Here is a 22,579-nt window from a genome sequence, read left to right on the forward strand (position 1 = left end):
TAACTTTATCAATCAAGGGTTGAAATCATGGAAGCATTCACTTTGCCAAATTTGGTTTTGAAATTGGTAAGTACTTTATGAAATTTTATAGTACAAATGTTGTTCGCATTATTCATGAATGAAAATATTTCTTGAATTTGCAATATGGAGTCTGTAGTTAACTTTTGTTTGAAGTTCTTATCTACATGTAAGAACAAATTGGCGTGACTAAGAAGATGGTGTCGATGCAGGATGATGAAAGTGTTGGAGACGATGAGCGGAGAAGATGAAGGCTATTGGAGATAGATGGTGGCCAATGGGCGATGAGGCTGAGCTGCATGAGCATAAATGATTTTGGATTCTATTTTTCATTGAATTTTTTCATTTCTTGGTTGCATTCTGATTATTTTTTTATTAATAGAATTGACTAATTTATGTTGTTAATCAATTTTCTATTAGTGAAATTATTGAATGTTGTATGATTAGTAATTAAATGGATATGAACAATATATATAATTAATTTCAACATTATTAAATTAAAATTTCAATATTTCAAGACAATCATGAAAAGCTATTTTGATTTTTCAACATTGCCAAAAATTATTAATAAGATAATCAAGATTGCTTCTTAATTGATGCCATTGGTTTGAACTGGATTAGTGATTTAAAACCTCTATATAATTCTATTTATTTTATCATAGTTTATTTAATTTATATTTTCAATTTTGTATGAGAAAATTTAATAGGTCGTGCAACGCACGAGGGTTGATACTAGTTCAAATAAATCTCAACTCCATAACGCAACTAAGTCATAAAGAAATCATGCAATTAAATCACTCATCATTTAATCCACATACTTCATAGCATTGAAAACATTTAATGCAAAAATTTTATGACTCAAAAATTAGGGTTCGAAAAGTGGGACGTTACATGATTGATCATAATATCATATTTATGGAGATTTAGTTGGATGTGATATTTAAATATTAAAATTAATTTTTTAACTATAAAATTAATTAAGGGTAATTTAGTAAGTACATAATACAAATAATAATAAAACTGATTTAAATAATACCGATTCGATTCAAAAATTAAGAGCATTATGCATGTAGAATTTATCTACGTTATTTTTATTTCAAAAAAAATAAAATAAAATGACGCAATGAAATAAATTCAAAAGAAATAGCTTGGTGACTAAGCTAATTGACTGAATCAGTTTTCAACTAAATCCAATACCACACCAATTTTTCTCGGTGCTTCCTTTCGTGAATACTCTTCTCTTCTCACTCTCAAATTTCAATCGCGAGAGCTGCTTTCTGCTCTCCGATCAATTGCCTTAAATGACCTTTTGCTGATCGCGCACCACCGGAGTATTATGGCGGAGGAGATCGCTGCTCTCGTCGCCGCTCTGTCGTCCGACGATTTCTCTCAAAAGCTCCGCTCCGATGCGTCGGCGCCCCTGCTCCGGGTAGGGTTCCAGAAGCTCTATTCAATCCTCAGGCAGTCCGTGATGCCGGTGGATTTCGATTCCGGCGGCGATGGTGGTAAAGGTGACTGTAAGTTAGGGTTGGAGGTCTGGGACCAAACTCGTATTCACGCTTTGGCGTGTGTCTCGATTACTGTTGTTAAAGCAATCCGATCTTTGTCTGGTACGTCTTTTGCTAGTTATTGCTCTGGCTGTGTGTTTATTGGTTCCGGTCAAATGAGTGATGATGTGCTGTGGTTCTGTTGTATGCGGCAGTTGAGCAAGTAGAGCCTGTGGTTGTGGCGGTGGTACAGCAGTCGATTGAATTCGCTCTGTGTTATTTGGAGAAATGGATTGGGAAATGTGACGATTCAAGTCTTCAGGTTTTCTTCGCTACTTATCTAAGAAACGGATTTACTTCAAGTTCTCTTGTCACGCTGCTCTTATTTGATTCCTATTTTTATTGTTTTGTTTTGATCAAGGCGAATGAATAGCATGAAATTGTCGTTGCCACACATTGTACTACCTCTGGTAGATCGCTAGCGTTTTTCAGTACTATAATGTGTTTCGTGTTGATTTTAATTGCTTTTGGCTATAGGTTCTCCTATGTAGCAGTCCATTATAAGTACGTGCTATGACTATGCCCCCATTCGCAATTGCATCTGTCAATCTTTTTTCTGCTTTTTCTGTTGTGATTTTTATGGGGGTAATTGAAATTTTGTATCTCGAACTAGTGCATGGTTTCAATAGGTGTGTGTTTGGGTGAAGTCTATGCATAGAAGTGCTGTTTCCTGAATCCTGATCCTTAGTATAGTACCTTCACAATGTTATTCATTTTCTTCAGGTAACCTATTGCAGCAAGGATATTTATTTCTTATTGGTTGGTTTCTAGGATGATCGGTCTTGCTGTAAAATAGTAGATGTTCGAATTCTTTAGCTCGGTTCAAATACAAATCTATAGAGGTTCTAGTTATGAATGTCATTTGCTGTGTTTATCTCTACTAGTCATAACTTTCTTGGCTGGCCTGAGATCAACTCAACGGTTTCCTCATTCGGATAAATTATGTATAGTAAATTCTAAACATTTAGGCTGCTGTTGTTGATTCGAAGGAGGAATTTTTAGAACTATTATTTCCTTTTTTCTTAATAATACTGATTTAAGGCTTCATGCATTATATTGATGGCAAAGCTATGTGATTCAGTTGAATGTACTGGAGGATCAAAATACCACTCCAGCAAGTTGTTTGTTCTCACTTTCATTCTTGTGAACAATTTAAGATTCTCCTCTGAGGAATGTTTACAGAAATGGAATAATGTCCCACAACATCACATTCGGTTGCTTTTCCCAATTGTACTTTTTGGCCAATTGTTTATTTATTCGTTTGTTGTAGAAATATTCATATATCATCGATTTATGTCTTTGGTTGGGTTGCAGTGAGCGTGCTCTCATGCTGCTACATCCTTTTATGTCACATTATCCTTCTGCTTTGTCTTACTTATGTCCCTTATCCAGAACATAATGCTACAACTGTTAGAGTTGTTGCTAGTTGAGGGGATGCATAAGGAATTGGACATTTCTCTGTCATGTCCAACGAGCGTTCCTGTAGACTTGTTGCCTACTTCTGTTGATAAAGATGATGCTGTTTTCTGGCAGGACAATGTGAAGTGTATACTTGAAGGTATTGTTTCATAGTATGTCTGCCTTATTCTCTTTCACTGGCTTATTTGACTAGCTATTTTCCCCTTTTTTAAAGGGTCCATTTGCTCTCTGGAAAAAGAAGCAGACAATGATCTGTTGATACAATTCATTTCCGAGTCAATACAAGTTGATCTTGTGAATCCAGCTGGACAGTCTCAGCCCTCCAATGCCAATAAGTTGACTAATCTTTCGCTGCATTGGGCTGTTATTCATCTTAGATGCAATCATCGTCTTATCTTACTCTGCAAGGAAGTTGTAGAACTTCCAGTGTCATCCGATGAAAAACAGACCAGTCTAAATCTGCGGAAAAAATTTTCAACTTGTCTAAGAATACTGAAGTTGCTGGGAAGTGTTGCTAAGAGTCATCCGATTTTTTATTCTGACAATCTTCTGTTGCATTCAGCTGCTTCCTTCATCAATATATTGCCTACCTTGTTCAGAAATGGTTTTGAGTTTGTAAATGGCAACGCTGTTGTTGAAAGTAGTTATGAAAGTCTTGCTGCCCACATATTGGAAGAATTTCTTCAAGTAATGCAAGCAACTGTCTGTAAGAATTTTGTGTTCCAGAATATTCAAGCATGTGTGGCAGCTTCTGTTTTGCAGAATTTGGGTCGTGATGTTTGGAGGTTTGATAAATCTTTGCCCAGCCATAAGCCCCCCCTGGCTTACTTTCCTAGGGTGGTTATTTTTGTTCTAAAACTCATTTCAGATATTAAGGATCAGGCTCTTCATTTCATTGAGTTAGATGATGTTAATAGGGGGCTTATAGACAGTCCTTCAGAACTCAATTCTCCTTCATGCCATGTCTGGTCTGAGAAAGTAATGTTGTTGAAAAAACATACACTGTTGGACTTATTTGAAATAATATTTCCATCATCTGTTCAATGGCTGGACAATATGATGCATCTTCTTTTCTTCCTTCATTCTGAGGGCTCAAATGTGAAGTCAATGCTGGAAAGATCATGTTCCAGTGGGACGAAAGCTTCTGTCACATGTGAAGTGGAAAGTGTTGCTTGTCATGAAGATGAAGCCCTTTTTGGTGATCTTTTTTCTGAGGGTGGTCGCTCTGTTGGTTCTTCTGATGTTTGTGAGCAGTCAAATGCTACACCCAGTTCTGTACCCAGTTTCAGCAACATGCCATTTCAAGCAGCTACTGATTTGCTAAGTTTTCTCAAAGCTTGTGTGTTTTCAACTCAATCACATCTACCAATGTATCAATATGCGGGCAAAAAGCTTGATGGCAGCCATATTGATATTTTGCTGTCAATACTCAATTGTCTGGGTTATAATCCTGAAGAAAGGAGTTCTGATAGTAATCTAACTCTGCATGAAGAAAAGAAGTTCGGCACTTTACAATTGTATTGTTTTGAACTGTTGCAGAAACTCGTGCTGCTTCGAGCTTTCCCTGAATTTCTTGAGGAGTCAGTTGTCGACAAAATACTGACAGTTGAGAATGGTGCACATCTTTACAATGATCTGATGTTAGCTTTGCTTGCCCACATACTTGTTTGTCGAGAGGGTTCTGCTGGTTCAAGATTAAGAACCAAAATCTTCCAGCTGTTTTTCAAATTTATCCATGCAAAGGCAAAAACAATTTGCTCAACAAGCTCTGATTTGAAGGATATTGTTGAAACTCTGCCTTCTCTATTTCACATTGAGATTATATTGATGGCTTTTCATTTTTCATCTGATGAGGAAAAGGGTGTACTGGAAAATCAAATACTTTTGTTATTTAAAGCCATCGATATTCCCTCCATGACTTCTGATAGTTTGCAGTTATCTTGCTGGGCATTGCTGATATCGAGGTTGGTTTTGGTGCTGCGTCATATGATGTATCATCCGTGTGCTTGTCCATCATTACTGCTATTGGACTTCGCAACTAAATTGAGGGAATCCTCCAAGTTAAGCACACCTGGATTGACTAACTATTTGTCATCCTGGCCAGCCACTGCACTGGAGGATATAATGAATTCCAGTGGAACACAAGCAAACATGACTTTGCTGAATCAGTTAGTAATTGATATAACTCCCCTTCCTGCTTCTCTGTGTAGAGATTTTCCGACAGTGGATCGCTTAGGTTTGAGTTGGGAGGATGCAGTTGTCACATTGTCACAGATTCTTAGACTTTGGAATGGTAAAAAGGCTGCCAGTGCTGATGAGCTTATTATTGAACGGTATCTTTTTGTGCTTTGCTGGGATATTCCAACCGAGGGATTGTCTTTGAAACATATGCAAGTTCCATTTAGTGGTGTCAATGTTCTCGATGTCTTAGATATGAAGAACTTTCATTATACCACCCATTGTGTATTAGGTCAACCCCACCCTAGCAATGACTACAGTACCACCCCAGGTCTTCTGTTAAATTTGCTTCAGCAATTGCACGGTTCACTTATGCGGGATGATTTCGAGGAACTCAGTTGGGACTTCTTCAGGACTGGATCCTGGCTTTCTTTTGTACTATCCTTACTTTGTACTGGAACCAAGGGACACAACAATGTAATTTCACGCCAGCTAGAGATAGTTAACCAACCAGATATCACTGTTATGGATGCTGAGTTTCTTGAGCTGACAAAATATTTTGTCCACAACTCTTTCACTGCTGATCAAATTGTGATGCTGTTCAAAGTATTGGCATCTTTACTAAAGAGATACTTGTGTATTTATCAGAGGGCTTTAGCTTCAGTGTTCAAAAATGGGCTTCACTTTACTGACAAGTTTTTCCCTCTTCTACTTCTTGAATATGATGATTTAGATAACAGCACGCGGGATGAAGTTCTCAAAAAGATGGGCATCAAACCATGCCTTCTTGGCTCTCTTTATGAGCTTCCGTCAAGGTTAAGCAAAATTGTTGAAAAACTTTCTCTGGGAGTTCGATCTAAAATTTTCTGGGAAGGTGCACTCCATGGATTTCCCCTTCATTTTCAACTTTCAACCGAAATCTTGTCCTCGTGTATCATTAACATGAAAGGAATTGTTGTTAGTATAGACGGGCTTCTTGATATAGAAGTTTCTATAGGAACTAATTTGGAGGAAAATGAGGTGATCATTGAAATTCTTGAATCAGTCTTGGCAATGAAATGTGACAAGGTCTTTGAAAGTCTTGAGGGTAAATTTGATCACATTTGCCAAACCTTGAAAATGGGTCCTGATGCTCCGGATTACATCAGTTTATTTATTATGAAGCGCATGGAAGAATTTCTGCAGAGTATCAATAAAGAAAAAGATGTTGATAGAAGTATTCATGAATACATAGTGGTGAAGATGGTTGATATGGCCAACAGCCTAAAGGGGGATCCTACAAGAACCAGTATTTTCAAAAAATTTCTCTCTATGCAGGATACTTCTGAAAATAAGAACTTCCAGGAGTCCCAACGTGGAGATATATTGGTTCTGTTTAATGCTCTAGATTACTGCCTTTCTGAATCTGTAAATATGAGCGTGCTCAACTTCTTTACAGATCTTTTGTCTGATGAATACCCTGAAGTTAAAGTGAAGTTGCAGATGAAGTTCACTGGCATGGATTTGATCTCTCTGTCAAAGTGGCTGGAGATGAGGTTACTGGGATCTCTTGCAGAAATACCGAGTGTTAACGGTACGAAAGGAGGTTCAGTTTCTTTAAGAGAATCAACAATGAACTTTCTTACAATGCTTGTGATGCCCACTAGTGAATCCCAGCTGCAGGAACTGCAGATCCATCTACATCAAGCCTTGCTAATTCCTTTGGAGAGTGCATTTTTGCTATTTGATTTCAGTATAGCAAAAAGTTATTACAATTTTATCATTCAGCTATCCACTGGGGAATTGTTGATTAAGTCACTGCTGCAGAGAACTATTGAGTTGATGGAGAAACTGGCTGATGATGAGCGCTTGCTTCAAGGGCTGAAGTATCTTTTTGGATTCCTTACAATGATTGCCAGTGATTGTGGGTCTCCTAGTTGTACCTTGGATAAGTCCTCTGGGAAAACCCTTTCTAGCTGTAGTTCAGGAGTTGGGACTTTGTCTTCTCGAAGTCTTGGTTCAAGGAAAAATGCTGATGATTTGGTTCCATCCGGTAACCGAGGCCCAGCATCTGTTGACTGTGATGCAACTTCAGTTGACGATGATGAAGATGATGGGACTTCGGATGGTGAGCTAGGTAGCATTGATAAGGATGAAGAGGAGGATAGCAACAGTGAGAGAGCTCTTGCGTCTAAAGTTTGTACCTTCACTTCTAGTGGCAGCAACTTTATGGAACAACACTGGTACTTCTGCTATACGTGTGATCTTACTGTCTCGAAAGGCTGCTGCTCTGTCTGTGCAAAAGTTTGTCATCGTGGTCATCGTGTTGTGTACTCCCGCTCTAGTCGGTTTTTCTGTGACTGTGGTGCAGGAGGTGTTCGTGGTAGCAGTTGTCAGTGCTTGAAACCTCGAAAATTTACTGGAAGTCATAGTGTTCCGGCACGTAGTGCTGGTAACTTACAGTCTTTTCTGTCTCTTACAGAGAACGGAGATCAGATTCCTGATAGTGGTTCAGATGCTGATGAGGATTCATCGATAGACCTGGATTCCTCTACCAGGTTATCTCTTCCAACAGAAGTCCAGGACAGGATGCCGCTGCTGCTTGACGAACTGGAGGTTGAACAACGTATTTTAGGGGTTTGCTCATCGTTGTTACCTTATATTACTGGAAGGAGAGACTCCAACACGATGAGAGATAAAAAAGTTTCTTTAGGTGAAGAGAAAGTGCTCCTCTACAGCAACGACCTCTTACAATTGAAGAAAGCATATAAAAGCGGTTCATTAGACTTGAAGATAAAAGCAGATTATTCAAATGCGAAGGAGCTCAAATCTCATTTGACAAGTGGATCTCTTGTCAAAACATTACTTAGTGTCAGTGGCCGAGGTCGTCTAGCTGTTGGTGAAGGTGATAAAGTTGCCATATTTGATGTTGGGCAATTAATTGGGCAAGCTACTATTGCTCCTGTTACTGCTGATAAGGCTAATGTGAAGCCTCTTTCTAAAAATGTTGTTCGATTTGAGATTGTTCATCTTCTTTTCAATCCACTTGTTGAGAATTACCTGGTCGTAGCAGGCTATGAAGATTGTCAGGTCCTTACAGTTAATCATCGAGGTGAGGTGATTGATCGATTAGCTATTAAGCTTGCTCTACAAGGTGCCTATATCAGACGCATAGAATGGGTTCCCAGCTCCCAGGTTCAGTTGATGGTGGTCACAAATAGATTTGTTAAAGTTTATGATCTCTCTCAAGACAATATCAGTCCTATACACTATGTCACATTGCCTGATGATACAATTGTTGATGCAGCCATTTTGGTGGCTTCCTATTGTAGAATGTTTCTAGTTGTCCTTTCAGAGTCTGGAAACTTGTACAGGTTGGAATTGTCTGCAAAAGCAAATGTTGGTAGCAGGCCCTTAAAGGAAATCATTAAAGTTGAGGGCAGAACCGAAACTGGAAAGGGCTCCTCACTGTATTTTTCACCCACTCACAAATTACTCTTTCTGTCATATCAAGATGGGAGCTCCATAATTGGCCGCCTTAATCCAGATGTAACATCTGTTGTAGAGACGTCTTCTGTGCATGAGAATGACCTTGATGATAAGCTCCGGCCTGCTGGTTTGCATCGTTGGAAAGAGTTACTGGGTGGGAGTGGGCTATTTGTTTGCTATTCTAATCTAAAATCCAATGGGATTCTTGCTATCTCTTTGGGACAGCATGAAGTGCTTGCACAAAATTTGCGGCACACTGGGGGCTCAACTTCTCCTTTGGTTGGGGTTACTGCTTATAGGCCTTTATCAAAAGACAAAATCCACTGTCTTCTCCTGCACGAGGATGGAAGTCTCCAGATATACTCACACATCCCAGCTGGGGTAGAGACTGGTGTAAATTTGATGGCAGATAAGGTTAAGAAATTGGGTTCTGGTATTTTGAAAAACAAAGCTTATGGGGGAGCAAAACCAGAATTTTCACTTGATTTCTTTGAGAAAACTGTCTGCATTACACAAGATGTGAAATTTACTGGTGATACCATCAGGAATAATGATTCTGAGGGAACAAAGCAAACTTTAGCATCTGAAGATGGATTCCTGGAGGGGCCTAACCCTGCTGGATTCAAGGTAATGTTACTTCATTGTTTTCACACAAAATTGCTTCTGTTTTGATTTACTTCCCTCACCCTAGATAATACTAATATTTTATGTTCATCTATTCATGTCTGCACTTGTTAGCATGATGCAATTACGTAATGAACTTAGTCCACTCTTTTCAATTGATTTGTATTCATTTCTGACTACCCACTTGCATTTTTGGGACATGGTAAGGGCCATCAAGGTGGACTGTGTGCCATTACAATAACTTCTACTAGTCTAATTCTGTGATCTGTGTTCATGTTCCTATAACGAATAAAAATGGTAGTGGATTTACATTTATGTACTCTAGTTATTTGAACACATCTGATTTCATAGTATGCTAATGCTGACTGAATTTTGTCCATCGTTGAAGAAGCAATGCTTTTTCCATTTTACTCCTTAACGTTTTTTTGCTTCCAATACTTAGCATCTCAATTGTCATTTTGTCTTTTAAACCAAATTTATTATTGTTCAACTTCTCATTTGCTAGTGTAACTAATTTAAGCATATTGATTCCATATAATAAAACATCATACATAATCCTATGATTTTCATTCTCCTCATAATTTGAGCTTAAGTAGGGGTTTTTATTTGTTAATTTCCGCATCAAAGCTTAGGAGACTGACAAACAATGATGTCAATGGTGTAGGCCAAAACAAAGGCCACATGGATCTGGCGATTGAGAAATGAATAAATAAAATATTATTAATATAACTATAAAATATGATGTATAAAATACAAAATATTTGAAAATAATTATACTCCCTTAGTTCCATATTAATTGAGTCATTTTTCTATTTTGGATGTTCCAAGATAATTGAGTCATTTCTATTTTTGGCAAAACGTGACTCTCTTTTATTTTATTCTCTCTTCATCTCTCTTACTTTATTTTCTCTAACGCTATTCACCATCCATTTAACACACTATTCTTAAACTCCGTGTCGAAAAGAAATCCCTCAATTAACAAGGAACGGAGGGAGTAATATCTCAAAGTTTAGAACAATTAAAGCGTAAAGTCATAAAAAATTATATAATATGTCCAATACTCCCTCTAGCCACCAAAAATAGTCCATGGGTGGACGACTAGGGTTTTAATATGAAATTGATAAAGTAAGAGAGAGATGGAGAAAAAGTAGGTAGAGTGTGAGAGAGAAAGAGAAAAGGTGGATAGAATAATATTGTTGATAATTTGAGGGAAACTTTTCATTTTTAGATGAGACTATTTTTTGTGGACACCCTGAGTGGAAAGATGAGACTATATTTCGTGGATGGAGGGAGTAATATACTCCCTCTATCCTAAACAAATGTGAAGCTTATCTTTTTGGGTCCAAAATTTTATGTAATGTTATTTTATGGTTTAAGTTGAGAGAACAATGTAGGAGAAAGAATAAACTAGAGAGTAATGTTTCCATTTTTAGAAAGATGTCACTTTTGAGTGAGACATCTCAAGAAAGAAAATGTGTCACTTTGAGTGGGACGGAGGGAGTAAGTCATGCCTCAACAATTTAAACGTGTAGTCATAATAATTGATAACACATAATGTCTAAACTAAAATTATCCTCAATAGTCATCATCCCCAACATAGTCATCCTAATAATTGTGGGGGCAGTGCTAGAGCCGGCGCAGCGCTAGACGGGCTGGTAGCGGCGGCGGCGATGGGCGGTGGTGGCGCTAGGGCAGTGATATGGGAGAGAGAGATATAGGATTTACCAATAGGTTTTCTGATTTTAAACTAAAAATCTCTTGTTTAATTGAACTACAGGTCGGGTTATGCGTATGAACGGGTCGGGTTGTGTGGGTGAGCGGCTCGGGTTGTGTGTGTAAATGGGCTGAAATTTCAAAATGACCCGAGGTGGTTATGGCTGCCGCCACAAAAACACTAAAAACTGTTGTGGCGATGGCGTTTTAGCCAAAAACCGCCATGGCTGATATATTTGACAACATTGTTAACAAGTTGAAAGGGAAGGGGGCACCAGGGTATTTATTTGTTTTGGTGGTGAACTATGACATGAACGTTTATTTTGCACAGCGTGGCAACTATGACTAGTTGTATTGTAGCTTATAATTTCATTTATTTAACTATACATTTCTTGGTTTTTCAGATAACAGTGTCCAATTCAAATCCTGACATTGTAATGGTTGGTTTTCGCTTGCATGTTGGTAACACATCAGTAAGTCATATTCCTTCTGAAATTACTATATTTCAGAGAGTGATAAAACTAGATGAAGGAATGCGCTCCTGGTATGATGTTCCCTTCACTGTTGCTGAATCACTTCTGGCTGATGAAGAATTTACAATATCTATTGGCCGGACCTTTGGTGGATCTGCTTTGCCAAGAATAGACTCTTTAGAAGTATATGGCCGAGCGAAAGATGAATTTGGTTGGAAAGAGAAGATGGATGCCATTTTGGATATGGAAGCTCGGGTGCTTGGTGGTAATTCGTGGTCTACAGGTTCAGCCAGAAAGTCTCGGGCTATGCAGTCTGCTTCCATACAGGAGCAAGTGGTAGCTGATGGCCTTAAACTCCTATCTAGGATCTATATGTCGGGTAAACCTCAGGTATCCCCCAAAAATGAAGAAAATCAAGTTGACGGTGGCCACCTTAAATGTATGCAAGTACTGGAAACAATATTTGAGAGCGATAGGGAGCCTTTATTACACACTGCTGCCAGCCGGGTTCTGCAGGCTGTCTTTCCCAGGAGAGATGTCTATTACCAAGTAATTTCTGCTATCTGATGTGATACTTGTGCTCCCAAATTGCTCGTCTATACATGTTTCCCTTGAACAAGAAATAAACTCACTCGATATTCTGTTCAGGTGAAGGACAACATGCGTCTTAGTGGAGTGGTGAAGTCTACAGCCACACTCTTGTCGAAGTTGGGAATGGGGGAACACACTGCAGGGTGGATTATTGAGGAGTTCACTGCACAGATGCGAGCAGTTTCTAAGATAGCCCTGCATCGGCGCTCAAACTTGGCAAATTTTCTTGAGAGCAATGGTATTGTTTCTTTTTTTACCTGACTTTATTTCCCTGGATTGTCACATAGGATACATGCAATAATTCCGTTGCTAGATTTTCTAAGGAGGATATTTTGTTGTGTATTGAGATGATTTTAGTTGCTCAAGGTAACATCATACGTAAGAAGTATTCCTTGTCAAACTTCTACGACTAAGCACCTGTAAATTCATGTTTTCCTGATTGTCAGCCCTCTGATGTGTTTGTCATCCCTCTATTATACTCAATGTGCTTATTGTGTAGGTTCTGACGTAGTTGATGGGCTTATGCAAGTGCTCTGGGGAATTTTGGATGTGGAGCAGCCAGACACACAAACTATGAACAATATTGTTATATCATCTGTGGAACTTATCTATTGTTATGCAGAATGTCTGACATTACCTGGAAAAGATTCGGGATTTCAATCTGTAGCCCCTGCTGTTGCTTTATTGAAAAAGCTTCTTTTCTCTTCAAATGAGGCTGTTCAAACCGCCAGCAGGTACATTTATCATCCAAGTTGTGAATTAACTTAACCTTTTCGTACTGCCATGCAACTTACGTTTGCTCCTTCCTTTTCAGCTTGGCTATATCTTCTAGACTGCTTCAGGTCCCTTTTCCAAAGCAGACAATGTTAGGTGCTGATGATACAATTGAGAATGCAGCTTCTGTTCCCCTTCGTGCGGATACTACATGTGCTACTAGTGGAACTAATCCGATAATGGTAGAAGAAGATTCTATTACTTCTTCTGTGCAATACTGTTGTGATGGTTGTTCAACCGTTCCTATATTGAGATGCAGATGGCATTGTACTGTTTGTCCTGATTTTGATTTATGTGAAGCATGTTACGCAGTACTAGATGCAGAGAGACTTCCTCCACCACATTCTAGAGATCATCCAATGACAGCAATTCCAATTGAAGTAGAGACATTCACTGGAGACAGTAATGAAGTTCACCTTTCTGCAGATGATTTAAGTGACACAAATATGTTGCCAGTTGCTGCTGATCTCAACATACAAAATTTAGCTCCATCGATCCATGAGTTGGAGCCTAACGAGTCAGGTGAGTACTCAACGGTTGACCCTGTGACCATTTCTGCATCTAAAAGGGCTGTCAATTCTCTACTTCTTTCTGAGCTCCTTGAACAACTGAAAGGATGGACGGAAAGTACCTCCGGAGTTCAAGCTATTCCTGTGATGCAGCTGTTTTACAGATTGTCATCAGCTATTGGTGGTCCTTTCGTTGATGGTGCGGAGATTGAGAGCTTAAATTTGGAGAAGCTAATAAAGTGGTTCATAGATGAGATGAAAATGGATAAACCATTTGAAGCCCGAACTCGTTCATCTTTTGGGGAAGTGATGATCCTTATTTTTATGTTCTTCACCCTTATGCTACGTAACTGGAACCAACCGGGTGGTGATGTAACTTTATCAAAATCTGGTGGAGCAACAGATTCACAGGAGAAGACGACCATGCAGATTCTAGCTTCCATATCATTATCATGTTCATCAACATCTGATGGATTAGAGAAAACTGACTTCACATCTTGTCTGCATAGAGCATGCAGCTTTCTCAGGCAACAGGTTTTTGTTAATTATCTCATGGACATACTGCAGCAGCTTGTACACATCTTTAAGTCTCCTTCTGTAAGTGCTGAAACTCAAGGATCAAATATTGGATCTGGCTGTGGTGCACTATTAACAATCCGAAGAGAGCTCCCAGCTGGTAATTTTTCACCATTCTTCTCAGATTCATATGCCAAATCACACCGTTCAGATATTTTTGCTGACTACCACCGTCTATTGCTGGAGAATACTTTTCGGTTGGTTTACTGTTTAGTTCGACCTGAAAAGCACGACAAGGGTGGGGAGAAAGAGAAGACGCACAAGATTCCTGCTGGTAGGGAATTGAAGCTTGATGCTTATCAGGATGTCCTTTGCAGTTACATCAACAATCCACATACAACTTTCATAAGGAGATATGCTAGGCGGCTGTTTTTGCATGTTTGCGGTAGCAAGACACATTATTACAGTGTACGAGATACCTGGCAATTTTCTACTGAAATCAACAAGCTCAACAAACACATTAGTAAATCTGGTGGGTTTCAGAGCTCCATTTCTTATGAAAGAAGTGTCAAAATGGTGAAGTGCCTTTCAACAATTGCTGAGGTATCTGCAGCCCGACCTAGAAACTGGCAGAAGTATTGCTTGAGGCATGGAGAGGTCTTACCTTTCCTTATGAATGGAGTTTTCTTCTTTGGTGAAGAATGCACTATTCAGTCCTTGAAACTTTTGAATTTGGCATTTTACACCGGAAAGGATATGAATCACTCTTCACAGAAGGCTGAAGGTGGAGATGGAGGAATGAGTTCGAATAAGTTTGGGGGGCAATCAATTGACTCTAAGAAAAAGAAGAAAAGTGAAGAAGGAAGTGAATCTTCGTTGGAGAAATCATACATGGATATGGAACAGGCACTGACTGTCTTTACTGACCGTGGTGATGACTGCCTGAGGCAATTTATTGATACTTTTCTGTTGGAATGGAATTCAAGTACTGTGCGTGGGGAAGCCAAATGTGTTCTTCTTGGTGCCTGGCATCATGGTAAGAAGTTATTCAAGGAGACCATGCTAACGGTTCTCTTGCAAAAAGTGAAACACTTGCCATTATATGGTCAGAATGTCATTGAATATACTGAACTTTTGACTTTGTTGCTTGGAAAAACACCAGATAGCACCTTAAAGCAACAAAATGGTGAAATCATAGACAAATCCTTAACCTCTGATGTAATTAAATGCATCTTTGAGACACTTCATTCGCAAAATGAACTTCTGGCAAACCATCCAAATTCACGCATCTACAACACATTGAGTGGTTTGGTTGAATTTGATGGTTATTATCTTGAGAGTGAGCCTTGTGTTGCCTGTAGCTCGCCTGAAGTCCCATATAGTCGAATGAAGCTGGAAAGTCTGAAGTCAGAGACAAAGTTCACAGACAAACGTATCATTGTGAAATGCACAGGTAGCTATACTATTCAGAGTGTCACAATGAATGTTCATGATGCTCGAAAATCAAAATCAGTGAAAGTGCTGAATCTGTACTACAACAATAGACCTGTAGCTGATTTGTCAGAGTTGAAAAACAACTGGTCTTTGTGGAAGAGGGCAAAGATATGCCATCTTGCTTTTAATCAGACAGAACTCAGAGTGGACTTTCCAATTCCTATAACAGCATGTAACTTTATGATTGAGTTGGACTCTTTCTATGAAAATCTTCAAGCATTATCCCTTGAACCTCTGCAATGTCCACGTTGTAGTCGACCTGTGACTGACAAACATGGGATCTGTGGCAACTGCCATGAGAATGCGTATCAATGCAGGCAATGCCGTAATATTAATTATGAGAATCTGGACTCCTTTTTGTGCAATGAGTGTGGTTACAGCAAATATGGTCGCTTTGAATTCAACTTCATGGCCAAGCCAAGTTTTACTTTTGACAGCATGGAAAATGATGACGATATGAAAAGAGGATTATCTGCTATAGAGTCTGAATCAGAAAATGCTCATCGACGGTATCAACAGCTCTTGGGTTTCAAGAAACCATTACTGAAGATTGTCTCAAGCATTGGTGAGAATGAAATGGATTCTCAACAGAAAGATTCTGTGCAGCAAATGATGGTATCTTTGCCCGGACCTTCCTGCAAGATCAACCGTAAGATCGCCCTTCTTGGTGTGCTCTATGGTGAGAAATGCAAAGCAGCCTTTGATTCTGTGAGTAAAAGTGTTCAGACTCTTCAAGGTCTCAGGAGGGTGCTGATGAACTATTTGCACCAGAAGAATTCTGATAATGATGCTTCAGCCTCTAGGTTTGTGGTGCTGAGATCTCCAAATAGTTGTTATGGCTGTGCTAGTACTTTTGTGACCCAGTGCCTCGAGATATTACAAGTTCTCTCAAAACATCCAAGTTCTAAAAAGCAACTTGTTGCTTCTGGCATTCTGCGTGAGTTGTTTGAGAACAACATACATCAGGGCCCAAAAACAGCTAGAGTTCAAGCTAGGGCAGCACTGTGTGCCTTCTCAGAGGGTGATGCCAATGCAGTAGCAGAGTTGAATGGCTTGCTACAGAAGAAAGTTGTTTACTGTCTTGAACACCATCGCTCCATTGATATAGCCCTGACAACACGTGAAGAATTAATGTTGCTTTCTGATGTCTGCTTCTTAGCGGATGAATTCTGGGAGTCAAGATTACGGATTGTCTTCCAGTTGTTATTTAAAGCAATCAAGGTGGGTGCCAAACATCCAGCTATATCTGAGCATGTTATTCTACCTTGCCTGAAGATCATATTGCATGCATGCACACCGCCAAAACCTGATGCAGTGGATAAAGAGCCAGTTAGTGGAAAACCTGCTTCACTTTCACATGTGAAAAATGAAAGCAGTTTGTATGAATCTGGCTCTAGTGGAGGTGTCAGTGTGAACCGACCTGTGTCTGAGTCTTCAGAGAAAAATTGGGATGGTTCTTCAAAGACTCAAGACATGCAGTTGCTAAGCTATTCTGAATGGGAAAGGGGCGCATCTTATCTTGATTTTGTAAGGCGGCAGTATAAAGTTTCTCAGGCAGTCAGAGTCAGCCAGAAATCTCGCCCTCAGAGATTTGACTATCTGGCTATGAAATATGGCCTCAGATGGAAGCGACGTTCTTGTAAGGCAGCTCAGAGTGAAATAAAATTGTTTGAACTTGGCTCCTGGGTTACTGAACTTATACTAAGTGCTTGTTCACAATCTATAAGATCTGAGATGTGCATGTTAGTTAGTCTTCTTTGTGGTCAAAGTTCATCCAGACGGTTTCGGTTGCTGAATTTGCTAATGTCTCTGTTGACGGCTACCCTTTCTGCTGGTGAAAATGCAGCGGAGTATTTTGAGTTGCTCTTTAAAATGATAGAATCAGAGGATGCTCGTATATTTTTGACTGTTCGAGGATGTTTATCTACCATCTGCAAACTAATCATGAGGGAAGTGAGCAATGTTGAATCCTTGGAGAGAAGCCTGCACATTGATATATCACAAGGGTTTATTCTTCATAAGCTCATAGAGCTCCTTGGAAAATTTTTGGAGGTTCCTAATATCAGATCAAGGTTTGTAAATAGCTTGTTGAGTTTACTTCCAATTCGATATATATATATATGTGTGTGTGTGTGTGTGTGTGTGTGTGTGTGTATACATGTACGTTTGGTAGGTAACATTCTCCTACTTGGCTGTCAGGTTCATGCGAGAAAAGTTGTTATCCGATGTTCTTGAGGCGCTGATTGTGATTAGGGGATTAATTGTACAAAAGACTAAACTAATTAGTGATTGTAATCGGCTTCTTAAAGATCTTCTCGACAGTCTTCTGCTTGAGAGCAACGAGAACAAAAGACAGTTTATTCAGGCATGTATTGGTGGCTTGCAGGTTCATGGAGAGGAAAAGAAAGGGCGTACTTCTATGGTATGTAATTGTTTTATTTATTCAACCTTTGCTGTGAAAATTTGCAGAAACAAACTTTTCTGAATATGGACACTGAAATCTGGCTGCAGCTTTTGCTAATCTTATGTTCCTTCTTCACTGGGTTGATATTGTATCCAAGTATTTATTTCTATGTTTGGAAGAAAGCAGTTCTTTCACAAAAAGTTGTGCCTGAAAAATTCTATTTTACTTATTGTTTATTAATGCAAGTTCCCTTTTATTCAGTTCATTTCAAAATCATAGATAACTGGGGGATGAAGTTAAATTTAACCGTGACACTGTCTATTCCACAGTTTATTCTGGAACAGCTCTGCAACTTGATCTGCCCTACAAAACCAGAGCCAGTATATCTCTTAATACTGAACAAAGCACATACACAGGAGGAATTTATTAGGGGATCAATGACCAAGAATCCATATTCAAGTGCTGAAATTGGTCCTCTGATGCGTGATGTGAAAAATAAGATATGCCACCAGTTGGACCTCCTGGGACTAATAGAAGATGATTATGGCATGGAATTGCTGGTAGCAGGAAACATTATATCTCTTGATTTAAGTGTTGCTCAAGTTTATGAACAAGTTTGGAAAAAATCAAATAGTCAGACTTTAGCTGCAGCCTCTGGGACAGGTTTTTTGTCTGTTAATGCTGCCACATCTAACAGAGACTGTCCTCCAATGACAGTGACTTACCGGCTTCAGGTTGCCTTAACAATCTTCGATGTTTTCGACTTTTGGCAGCTCACCCCTTGGTTTATTGACTTGTTATCAAATGGATTCCTTTTTCCTTCAATTTTTTCATCACCTTATTTTTTGTAATGTGTGCTTCAAAATCTACAGGGGTTAGACGGTGAAGCTACAGAGCCCATGATTAAAGAATTGGACGAGGATAGAGAGGAATCTCAAGATCCTGAGGTTGAGTTTGCGATAACTGGTGCTGTACGTGAATCTGGTGGTCTGGAGATTCTCTTGGGCATGGTTCAGGTTTGAATGGTTTTACAGTATAGCTTCCCCACTGCCCTTTGTTATATCCCCTTTGTGTCTGCATGTGCGCATGTTTGTGTATGCCATATTTTGTTTCTGTTCCTCTTCTGAAAGAGGGCTGTTGACTGAAACAGTAGGCTTGAGTATTCTAAACCTAAGGGTAGAAGCATGCAACATTTTATGTTTCAACTCTTTATGGCACTTATGCTTTTTAGCTCCATTTTCTGGATATTCTAAGTTTCAATTTATATGAACAGCGTCTGCGAGATGATCTGAAGTCCAACCAAGAGCAGTTAATTGCTGTGCTAAACCTGGTAATGCTTTGTTGTAAGACAAGGGATAATAGAAGAAAGTTATTAAGCTTGGGAGCTTTGGTTCTACTGCTTGAAACTGCAAGACGTGCCTTCTCGGTTGATGCTATGGAACCAGCTGAGGGAATTCTGTTAATTGTTGAGAGTCTCACACTGGAAGCAAACGAGAGTGACAACATCAGCGTTACACCAGGAGTGTTTACAGTCTCTAGTGAAGATGCCGGTAACAGTGAACAAGCTAAGAAAATTGTTCTCATGTTCCTGGAACGGCTATCTCATCCTTCAGGACTTAAGAAATCTAGTAAACAGCAGAGGAATACAGAGATGGTTGCGAGAATCCTTCCGTACTTGACTTATGGAGAACCTGCAGCAATGGAAGTTCTAATTCAGCACTTTGAGCCTTATTTACAAAATTGGAGTGAATTTGACCAGCTACAAAAGCAATTTGAAGATAATCCCAAGGACGAGAAGATTGCTCAACAAGCTGCCAAACAAAAATTTGCACTGGAGAATTTCATCAGGGTCTCTGAATCTCTCAAGACAAGCTCATGTGGTGAGAGATTGAAAGATATCATATTGGAGAAAGGGATTACTAGAGTTGCTGTGACACACTTAAAGGTGTGTTTTGCATGTGTAGCACTGGCTGGTTTTAAATCAACTGAGGACTGGGCAGCTGGATTGAAATTACCTTCTGTTCCCTTTATACTCTCTATGCTGAGGGGGTTGTCAATGGGTCACTTGGCTACCCAACGGTGCATAGACGAGGAAGGAGTTTTACCTTTGCTCCATGCTTTAGAGAGTGTTTCAGGTGAAAACGAAATAGGGGCAAAGGCTGAAAACTTGTTGGATACCCTTACCGATAAGGAAGGAAACGAGAATGGATTCTTAGCAGAAAAGGTACGCCAACTAAGACATGCAACCCGTGATGAGATGAGGCGTCTGGCTCTGAAGAAAAGAGAACAGTTACTTCAGGTACTTCTCCTTTCCTTTGAAATTGATAGAGTTATAAGTAATTATCACCTTTTCCTATCACGAATGAATCTTGTGGTTCCTATGAAATAATTGTAGCAAATATGAGGTGGGAATATGTTGCTTTAAGATTTGGCAAAAATCACATAATACTAATACTGTATAAGCAGTTTTGTTGTTTACTTATCAAGTCTGAACCATTACTTTATGGTTTAGGGGCTTGGGATGCGGCAGATGACGTCAGATGGTGGTGAGCGAATTGTTGTTGCTCAGCCAATTCTTGAGGGTTTTGAAGATGTTGAAGATGAGGAAGATGGGCTAGCTTGCATGGTTTGCCGTGAGGGCTACCAATTGAGACCCACTGATTTGTTGGGCGTCTACACTTACAGTAAGCGTGTGAACTTGGGTGTTGGAACTTCAGGAAATGCACGTGGTGATTGTGTGTATACAACTGTCAGCCATTTCAACATCATTCATTTCCAGTGTCATCAAGAGGCTAAAAGAGCTGATGCTAGCCTAAGAAATCCAAAGAAGGAATGGGATGGTGCTGCATTGAGGAACAATGAAACTCTTTGTAATAATTTGTTTCCCCTGAGAGGACCATCTGTTCCAATGGCACAATACTTGCGCTATGTTGACCAGTACTGGGACTATCTTACTGCATCGGGACGTGCTGAGGGAAGCCGGCTGCGGTTGTTAACATATGATATTGTTTTGGTAGGTTTACTTTTTCTTGTGTTATTAGTCTATCTCTTGCTTTCTTTGTCCTTTGGTTTGGTGGTATAACAATGTAAAATGTATGTGCAGATGCTAGCTCGTTTTGCTACTGGCGCATCATTCAGTGCCGATTGTAGAGGTGGTGGAAAGGATAGCAACTCCAAATTTCTACCTTTTATGATACAGATGGCACGGCATCTTTTAGACCACGACTCTTCTCAACGGAATAATCTGGCAAAATCCATTTCGACTTATCTGTCTTCTGCAATTTCTCCTGGAACACAACCTTCAAGTGGTACAGAGGAGACTGTCCAATTCATGATGGTCAGCTCACTCCTTTCAGAATCATATGAATCGTGGTTGCAGCATCGGCGGGCCTTTTTACAGCGTGGAATATATCATGCATACATGCAGCGTCATGGTCGGTCTACACAGCGTAGAGCAGAGTCGGGTGATGGCAGTGGGTCCGATGAATTATTTGCCAACATTCACCCCATGCTTGTGTACATTGGGTTGATTGAGCAGCTCCAGAGATACTTGAAGGTGAGAAAGTCTTCGACGGTCCAAACACAAGGGGCGGGAGGGGAAGACGAAAGCACTTGGGAGGCTGTCATGAAAGAGAGACTAATGAATGTGAAGGATATGGTTGCTTTCTCCAAGGAGCTACTCTCATGGCTGGAGGACATCACCTCAGCCTCCGATCTACAGGAGTCGTTTGACATCATTGGTGCCTTGTCTGACGTTTTAGCTTCTGGATATACAAGATGCGAGGATTTTGTTTATGCTTCCATTAATCTAGGAACATGATAGTCCTGTTGTTGTTTTCTCTTTCTTGTGCCGTTATGTTGAATTTGCAAACGAATGCTTGTATCCATACTAATTTATGACCTAATAAATACCATCGCCTCTGTTTTGAATTTACAGTCCAATTTCGCCATTTGTGATTATAAATGCACCCATGTCTCTCAATCCCTACATTAATCAAAGTATTTAACGATTCGTACTCCACGAACTGTGTTCGGCTTGTTTGGTAGGCCTGATGAGGCCCGGATATAAAAGTTATGAGGTCTAACTAGTGTTTCGTAGCAGTGTTAATTAATTCGGCGGCGCGTGTTATGCTATCGGCCCAGCAAAGGCCCTCTGTTATTAAGATATCCTATCTGACTAAATTTGGTGTGTTACCGTAACAGGTTTGGAAACGGATCCGTTAATGATGTCATTTTACTATTTTATTCAATAATTTTTTAATTCAATGGGCTAAATATGCGCACTATTGAAATTAGTACTATAAGGGCATACATGTCTTTTCACACATATAACCAAATCATCTCCTTTTATATCTTAAGCTATCAAATACGGGGAGCATTAGTGCCTTATTAGTGTCCATTTCCTTCTTAATATCATCCCTTAGATTAGATAAATGGACGGTCAAGATTAAATTTCAGTAATTAATCCCGTGTTACATTATTGGTACCATTTTGTGCATTATGAGGGTATAATAGTAATCATATAATGGCTGGAACACGTTTCAAAATGGAAGGTCCGATAATTAAGCGGGATTTTCATAGACCATCCCATCAAACCACGATCAAACCAATTCTCTTATTTTTCAAACCGCTTCAAAACCCTAGCCGCCGCTGAAAAAGCATTGAACCAACCATGACATCGATTCTCACCGTGAAAAGCGTTGTCGGTCGATAATTAAGAGTCTCAAAGTTCAGGTTTCAGTTCGCGCGCGCTGTCGGTCGACGATTCAGCTTCGATTTTCAAATACAGTGCGCTTCTAAAGTCCCGATTTTTAGTTCGATTTTTTTGAATAAAGATGAAATTGTGAGCAT

The 22,579-nt window shown here is 39.5% G+C and overlaps 1 protein-coding gene across 1 annotated transcript; it reads left to right on the top strand.

The window, feature by feature from the left end:
• Nucleotides 1-1,198: 1,198 nt before the first annotated feature.
• LOC148934169 (auxin transport protein BIG-like) lies at nucleotides 1,199-21,658 on the top strand. The gene is made up of 14 exons (XM_089066409.1): nucleotides 1,199-1,628; nucleotides 1,721-1,827; nucleotides 2,958-3,123; nucleotides 3,199-9,257; nucleotides 11,372-11,989; nucleotides 12,089-12,269; nucleotides 12,531-12,765; nucleotides 12,846-17,396; nucleotides 17,524-17,746; nucleotides 18,058-18,462; nucleotides 18,601-18,744; nucleotides 19,002-20,027; nucleotides 20,241-20,741; nucleotides 20,832-21,658. Exons 1-14 carry the CDS (start codon nucleotides 1,355-1,357, stop codon nucleotides 21,546-21,548), a joined length of 15,207 nt encoding a protein of 5,068 aa, XP_088922535.1. The 5' UTR covers nucleotides 1,199-1,354; the 3' UTR covers nucleotides 21,549-21,658.
• The last annotated feature ends 921 nt before the right edge of the window (nucleotides 21,659-22,579 follow it).

This window comes from Salvia hispanica, chromosome 1 (assembly GCF_029641045.1).
Source record: "Salvia hispanica isolate PSC_SH4W2 chromosome 1, Shi_PSC_v1, whole genome shotgun sequence".
In the NCBI taxonomy this organism is placed as follows: domain Eukaryota; kingdom Viridiplantae; phylum Streptophyta; class Magnoliopsida; order Lamiales; family Lamiaceae; genus Salvia; species Salvia hispanica.